The 7,500-nt window shown below is 44.7% G+C and overlaps 2 protein-coding genes across 2 annotated transcripts in view; one reads left to right on the top strand and one right to left on the bottom strand.

The window, feature by feature from the left end:
* The window catches only part of cpdp (CPD photolyase), a 5,150-nt gene extending 2,825 nt beyond the window's left edge, over nt 1-2,325 (bottom strand). The window contains exons 1-5 of the mRNA XM_005939070.3: nt 2,152-2,325; nt 1,595-1,971; nt 1,333-1,481; nt 837-1,019; nt 441-599 (exon numbers count right to left, since the gene is read on the bottom strand). Of these exons, the coding sequence (XP_005939132.1) occupies nt 441-599; nt 837-1,019; nt 1,333-1,481; nt 1,595-1,971; nt 2,152-2,174 (891 nt within the window). The 5' untranslated portion in view covers nt 2,175-2,325. The remainder of the gene's footprint in view (nt 1-440; nt 600-836; nt 1,020-1,332; nt 1,482-1,594; nt 1,972-2,151) is intronic.
* Nucleotides 2,326-2,400: 75 nt separating this feature from the next.
* The window catches only part of LOC102306761 (UAP56-interacting factor), a 5,199-nt gene continuing 99 nt past the window's right edge, over nt 2,401-7,500 (top strand). Inside the window, exons 1-9 of the mRNA XM_005939068.3 lie at nt 2,401-2,607; nt 2,774-2,911; nt 3,025-3,188; nt 5,483-5,631; nt 5,769-5,841; nt 5,956-6,011; nt 6,176-6,250; nt 6,814-6,940; nt 7,031-7,500. The exon at nt 7,031-7,500 is cut by the window's right edge and continues 99 nt beyond it. Of these exons, the coding sequence (XP_005939130.1) occupies nt 2,535-2,607; nt 2,774-2,911; nt 3,025-3,188; nt 5,483-5,631; nt 5,769-5,841; nt 5,956-6,011; nt 6,176-6,250; nt 6,814-6,940; nt 7,031-7,132 (957 nt within the window). The 5' untranslated portion in view covers nt 2,401-2,534 and the 3' untranslated portion in view covers nt 7,133-7,500. The remainder of the gene's footprint in view (nt 2,608-2,773; nt 2,912-3,024; nt 3,189-5,482; nt 5,632-5,768; nt 5,842-5,955; nt 6,012-6,175; nt 6,251-6,813; nt 6,941-7,030) is intronic.

Here is a 7,500-nt window from a genome sequence, read left to right on the forward strand (position 1 = left end):
TGTCAAACCGTGTGTAGCATATCAATCTCAACCCTGGAGCAAAAGCACATACCCCTGCAGCTTTAACAACTACTACAAGGGGAAAAGAGAGCTTTAACTTTTGGACAGTTAAAAAAAAAAATTCCAGTTTATACCGAGTCATCAATAAATAATGTGTGGAAGTGAGGATAGAGTTGAAGGGTAAAAGTGTGTGCTTTCTGGCAGCAGCTCGACTTCCAGGCTCCCCGTCGATGAGCCTCCCTGACAGCTTACTTGCCTCGCAATTGATTTTAGAACAACAACCCCAAAGCAATGAATAATTTCATGACCTCTAGAAGATAAATTGTAATTGTTTACCAACTGATCCAAAAGTCTTTGAACTCACTATAAATTATAAATACGCCGCTTTTATTCTCAGTACATTCAACATTTATTCACTTCACCGTTTCTCGAGCGCTTACTTTGGCGGTTCTCGTAGCAGTGTGTGGGTGTGCGTCTACCAGGGGAAAATCAGTGAGGAACTCTGGTAACAGATTGGTAATTTTTCCTCTGATCGTCCGAGCGGAGTACTCCTGTTTAGGTGAAGCTACCCAGCAGGGAACAATATTGTGGGCATCAACCTATAAAAGGAAAATAGAGTGTTCAAGAAATAATGATAGGAAAAACAAAGTCAATACGCATGAAATGAGAATGAGGTCTGCTGCATCAGTTTTCATACCTATTACTTTGGAATCAGGGGAACAAATAAAGAGAGAAAACAGCCTGGGGACAGACAATAACCAGGATACAGAGCATCCTATCAGCACACACCTCCTGCAAATTGGATTTCAGAAAGTGAGGGTTTTTTTTTTTCATACCTGTATGAAGGGAATGTCTTTGGAAAGTTTCTTTTTGACGTCCTCCAACCACTGCAGCGGCTCTCTGATAGGAGAGAAGTCTGTCACCACGGCCCCAAAGCTGTGGTCGGACACAAAGCCGGGGAGAACTTTCCCCGGAGCGCCGTGCAGCAAGTGGAACTGGACGTTTAACTGTTCACATTCCTGTTATATGGGCAGAAGAGCAAGAGTGAGGCTGGTTCACTGATGATGTACCTGCAACTACAACTAGACTCAAACAAGAGCGATTCCTCTGGTCTGGTGTAGTACTGCACAACTAATATACGAAATATTTCTCATATAACAATAGATACAAGTTTCTATCACAAAGATCCTTTTATTAAGCTCTGTTTATAAAACAATGCATTTTAAATTACACATGTAAAACAAGAAGCACTCCGAGAGCTCCCCCTCTGTGCAGTATTTACTTTAAAAGAATAGTATTATATTCACTATATGTTCATTTTGATGTTTGTACCTTTGCAACTTCTTCCAGCCCCTTCAGCATAAAGCTGTAATGTCTCAGAGTAGACAGCTCTGATTTGGGCACTACCAAACAGAAACAGACATGCAGAGGGAGGTTCTCCTTCACGGCGAGCCGCTGGGCATGGATCAGTGCCCAGTTATCTAAACACACAGAGGGAATGCGCACATACGTCATGAGAACAGACAGTGAGAAAATGCAAACCAAACAGAGGCTGCGCCATTGCTGCACTGCTGGCTCTGCTTTGATGGGTCACCTTGTACTCTCTGATCTCTTAACATCCAGTAGAGGACACCCTCTGAGCCCTGCTTTATCTTTTCAGTATCAGATAGAAAACGCAGGCGCTTTTTGTTGAACTTCACGTCTTTCTTTTCTGATCTCTGCTGCTGCACAAGACTTTGCAGCCAGCCCCCAACTTTCTCCTTCTTCTCCTGCTTGACGGGAGCCAGCTTCTGCTGCTTGGCACGGTGATCCTTTCCAGCCGTTGCAGAAGATGCCTTGCGTTTCGTGCCTGACATGGTGGGCTGGCAGCTGAAGAAACTGGTCAGGAAGAAGAGTGCGGGGCTGCTGGGCCTCTGATGATGGTGAGGAAGAAGCTTTAAGAAGCGCCCTGGTGCAGAAAAAGGTGATGTGCTGCAGGAAATCGAATAGAAACAGCGAAACTCAAAATTCAGAGTTTTTGCAAATGCGAGCAAAACAGTTACAGACTGGAAAACTTTCTATGAACAAAGCGACACTGCAAACTACAAGAACTGAGTCAACGGGGAAGCTCAATTAAACGTGTTTATAGTGATTCCTTCTACGGACACATACCTCCTCCAAACACAGTGCAGCATACAGGGTGGGAAGCTTCAACTGATGCAGGCTCCGCTCGAGTGGACAACAAAACGTGAAATTAAACGAATAAACAACAGACTGAGTAGCCGTCGTGACAGCAGCAGCCAGGCGTCTGAAACCCGCGGCGTTTTCTCTTACACAACCACTTACATGAGCGCGCTGGTCCGGGTTTTGTAACGCTGTGTTTTCATTGAATTGAAATACACTTCCCACAGTGCATGTCTGTCACGTCTTCACGGGGCATGCGCGGCAGAGGCGGTTTGTGTCTGTTCTAGCGTATACAGGAAAGGAGCGGATAGCTAGCACGGCTGCTAAGTACATTTCTGTGTCCACTTGGGTTGTTCGCTGTGGTTTGAAGTATGAGCATGGGGGATTTCACAGCAGACCGAGAGAGAAGGACACCTATACCGGATAAAGTCGACATGTCCTTGGGTAAGGCCCTCACACAGCTATGAGCAACGTTACTAAAATAGATTGCAAGCTAATAATACTAGCACCTAACTACTGGGAGGTCGCCAGTAGCTAGCTAGGCTAGACAGGCAGCACTTATCAGAGGGCTCGCAGATGTTGATCACTGCTCGTGTGATGATTTTAACAGATGACATTATTCGGCTGAACAAAAAAGAGCAACAGTTAAGGAGACAGGCCAATGTGAACCGCCGACCAGTGAAGAAGAAAGGCCGCTTAATCCAAGGAAAGGGAGTTTCACAGAGGACTGCAGGACCAGCCCAGAGAGGTGTGTTCGCTTACGTTTTCTCAGTTATTATTAGCTTCATAGGTGTGCTTCTCTTTTTCACCCCAGTTGAAACAAGTGTGTTTATCTAATGTCGCTATTCCAATACTTACCAGGAGGTGGCATTCCCCGAGGAGGAGGTCCCAAATTGAGAAACAGAAAGGTCCCACCAATAGTGGCTCGGAGACGGGGTCAGGGGGTCATCACGGGACTGGCGGCCAGGAGACCAGCGGCTCTGCTGAAGCGAGCCGGCACACTGAACAGATCAGCATTCAACCAGGTACTGGAGGACTGCACTGGAGGAGACATGAGCTATAGTCCATAATACTGCCCTGCCATCTTAACTGGCAAGCGCAGACCGTATTGTGGTTTTATTAAAGCGTGGGAATCACTCCAGCTTTTGAGGCCTTATTAGGGGGCAAAACACTGAGAAACCAGACCTGGAACACATACAGCTTTAATGGAGCCATGCTGGAAAATGACGCTACACCTTCATAAAGCAATGTTGGAATAATTCATCAACTTAAGTCCTGCTAGTATTAGTTGTAAATCATATTCAAAGTACTTCTAAAGTGGACAAAAATATATAAATCTCTTAAAATTTGGTTCCATTTATTATGTTTTCCTAAAGTCAGTATAGCTTGTTGAATGTACCAGTAGGCCCACTTTCATCACAACCAGAGGTAGCTATTTTTCCCAATCTTGTCGCCTGGCAACAGACATCAGCATCTCTTGCATGTTGTCCAGGAACGTCAAACTTTCTTCGTTAGCCGTGTCCCCTGTGGTTGTTTGACCTGTTTAAATGCTGTTCCAGAGTGTTTCTCAAGAGGGATATCGTGCTCAGGAGGTAGCACACTTTGAAAGTTCAGAAATGTTTTAGTTCATTTTAGTTATTTCACATGATCGCTGCATCGATTGGTAGAAATCATTTTGCCTGTTTTAAGGTATACAAAAGTCAGAGAAGTTCCTGCGTTAGCATCGCTTTACAATATGTACACATGCAAAATTAAATTTCTGCCAAGTACTACTACTTTCTACCACAACCTCCATGAAATCAGGATGCTGTGTGGTCCCCAGTGTGGGGCAAAAACCTAAATGTGAAGGAAACTGTCTACTTTTCACAAAGTGTCCCCGTGTGTGAGACCAGACACTTTATGTTGGAGCTCTGGGAGTGCAGACGTGAATCAAGGATATAATTTGGTTCCCGATAATGAAAATATGGAAGGTTAAAGTTAACAATCTTTCTTATATTATGCTTTTGTCAAACAGAAAGTTTACAAACAGAGCACGTATATTAAGATCAAATGGAGAAAGAAATATTCTTTTTGAGTCACAATTAATTACCAAAATCCTGGTGAAAAAATACATCCAAATCTGATCTCTTTCATAGTGAAATTCAACAAATAAACACCTCATTTGACATGCACAGACAAAGTATTGGCACCCTTCCTGATTTCTCCCCCCCTCCCCATTTTTGTTACACTTAAATTAGATAATCAAACACATTTTAATATTAGACAGATAACCTGAGTGAATACAAAATGCAGCTTTAAAATGATGATTATTTGTTAAGGGGAAAAAAAACTAACTGGCTCGTGTGTGGAAAAAGTAATTGGCCCTTAAACCTAATAACTGGTTGTGCCACCATTGGAAGCAAAATCTACAATCAAATGTTTGTGATCACTGGTAATGAGTCTTTCACATCGCTGTGGCTCTTTGTAGGTTTTTACGTTTTTTTATATTTAACCACATTGGAGGGTCTTTGAGCCAGAACAGCCCATTTAAGGTCGTGCCAGAGCTTCTCAGTCTGATTTCAGTCCAGATTTGAGGATGCCAGTACACTGAGAATGATTTTTCGAGCCATTCAGAGGTGGAACTTTCTGGTATCTTTCCGATCACTGTCCTGCTGCAGAACCTAAGTCAGGGGTAGGCAGCTCCAGGCCTCGAGGGCCAGTGTCCTGTAGGTTTTAGACGTGTCCTTGATTTAACACAGCTAATTTAAATGGCTAAATTACCTCCTCAACATGTCTTGCAGTTCTCCAGAGGCCTGGTGATGAACTAATCATTTGATTCGGGTATGATGACCCAGGGTGATATCTAAAACCTGCAGGATACTGGCATTTGAGGCCTAGAGTTGCCCACCCCTGACCTAATTGAAAGCAGAATTCCTGGTTCCATCAGTTACATTAAGTCATCCATGCACTAAAGTAGCAAAGCAGTCCGAGACGGTCACACTACCACCCCCATGTTTGACTGTTAGTATGATGTTCTTAATGAAATACTGTGTTAGTTTTTTAGACTAAAACCTTCCACATGATATTTTGGTCCCTGAAAGTCCATTACTTTTTCACACAAGGGCAGGAAGGTTTGGATAGCTTTTCCCCTTAATAAAAAACTATTTTCAGGATAGTATCGTCTTCTGAAGTGAAAAAGCAGTCCCATATTTTAGCGAACTTTTTCCACCTGATGTTACACAGAATCGCTTACTAACAACTAGTGTCTCGCTGTAAATAATTCCTCCTTTGAGTAAGTCTGCTGTACTTGAAAGTTCATGCCGTTCACGTCTTTTTTCAGAAAACAAGACAGAAAACAAGGCCCTTCTTTCAGCGCACTGAAGCCCAGTACAGGAAGCCGGAGGTACAGAGGCGGCTGTACAGGCAGCCAGATCAACAGAGAGGCCCAAACGCCCCGTCAGTCAGGAGGCCTTTTCAACTGCGGCGAAGGTGAGAATGTTTGCTTTTTATCACTCATTATGATTTCAGCTCTAGAGGAGGAGAGACCGATGTTATTCAGCTTTGATTCACCTACATAGTTTACACAGCTAGATTTTTTTATTTTATTTGTGCTCTGTTAATGCCAGACCGCTGCCGCCTGTCCAGCAGACTCAGAGGGAAGCACGACAGGCCACGTTTCTTTTTCGCAGGGGACTCAAGGTATCTGAGAGGTTACGTAGTGTGTTTGTTGTCTAAATCAAACCAGCAGTGAAGCTGGTCTTCGTGGCCATGTGGACTCTTCTCATTCTGCTTGTGCTTCATGTGTTTTAACAGGTACAAGCCCAAGTGCAGAAGCCAACTCCCCGCACACCTCCAGTCAGAACACGCCAGTGAGTATACTTCTGACAACCTGCGTTGTATGTTCATATGTGAGGAAGAGGAACTCGCACTGAGGATGTGAATCATTTAGAAGGGAAAGGGCACCGTTGTTGTCCGTTTTTGGGGTCTGTGTCTGTTTGTGTAACACGAGGCACCTTTTCCATTTGTCCAACAGGTGGCGCACATCGACAGCCAGCAGTGGAATCCTGACTGTTTCAATAGACAACCCCACAGCCAGGACACAGCCCGAGTAAGTACTCAGCAGGATCTCTGCAGTACACACTGATTTTAGACCTCGCTGTGAATGAAATGAGGGTTTTCGCTTGCTGTGGAAGAACTTCAGACGATCCAAAACGCTGCAGCAAGAGTATTAATGGGGAATAGCTTCGCTCTATTGGCTCTGGTTTAATCCATGACTGAGTTTCAAATCCTTCCCTTTAGGCTTGCTCATGGTTTCCAAAAGTAGAATAGGAGGCAGAGCCTTCAGCTATCACCTCTGCTGTGGAACCAGCTCCCAGTTTGGATTTAGGAGCCAAGACAGTACTTTAAGTTTAAACTTGCCTTTTTGGTAAAGCCTATAGGGCTGGATCAGGTGCCTCTGGGCGACTTTCCATGATGCACTGAGCTTTTCTCCTCAACTCCACCTCTTTTCTCTTCCTACATGTCTCTATGCCATTATTAAATGTCACCCACTCTCCTGTAGTATCTAGTTTGCACTATTTGTTTGTGTCTTTCCCCTTGCTGAAGGATGTCCTCCTGTCGACAGAAGGTAGTTCTTCCTTTTGTCTGACTGTCTTTGTGCCTTGTACTTAGGCCCCCAACAGCTTGGACCCTGCATCCCCCTGCTGCCAGTGTTGCCCCCATGAAGATGGAAACGGTGGAGAAGAAGATACCAAAAGGAGTGCCTCTGCAGTTTGACATCAACAGTGTTGGAAAACCGGTGAGAGTGTGCTTGAGTGTCGTCTAATCCACAGATATAGGACAGTTTTCATTCCAGCTGTATTGTAACATCGGACCTTTCTCCCCACAGCAAACGTCGATGACTCTGAACGAGCGATTCCGCATCCTAAAAGACCGACGCTCTGCCACAGCTCAGAGCAGTAAAGGCAGCAGATTCGTCACCGTGGGTTAGCTGACCGGAAGGAAGACACAGATGATACTCAAACGCTCCTCTGTCCTGCTCAGACTCACACGGCGAACCCCACCTCTCTGATGGAGCGGACAGTGCAGACCCCAATGCCTCGCTCTGCTAATTGGAGGGAAGGCAAAAAGCCACAGGACAAACAAGGATGATGTGCACAACTGTGAGGACTTGAGTATGAAAGAGTTTGTTGTAAAAGAAGCCCCCAATCATTGTTCATATCATTGTCCTCAGCTGTTTGTGTTGTGGACGTTCTGTACTGGAAATGACTGAGCCCCCCCCCCATTTGGTCCTGGGACATTTGACACTAATCAGAGTTGGCTTCAGAGTATTTCTTTTCAGAATGGACCTCTATGCAT

Source organism: Haplochromis burtoni, unplaced genomic scaffold (assembly GCF_018398535.1).
Source record: "Haplochromis burtoni strain Fernald_Lab_line unplaced genomic scaffold, NCSU_Asbu1 Contig_257, whole genome shotgun sequence".
Lineage (NCBI taxonomy): Eukaryota > Metazoa > Chordata > Actinopteri > Cichliformes > Cichlidae > Haplochromis > Haplochromis burtoni.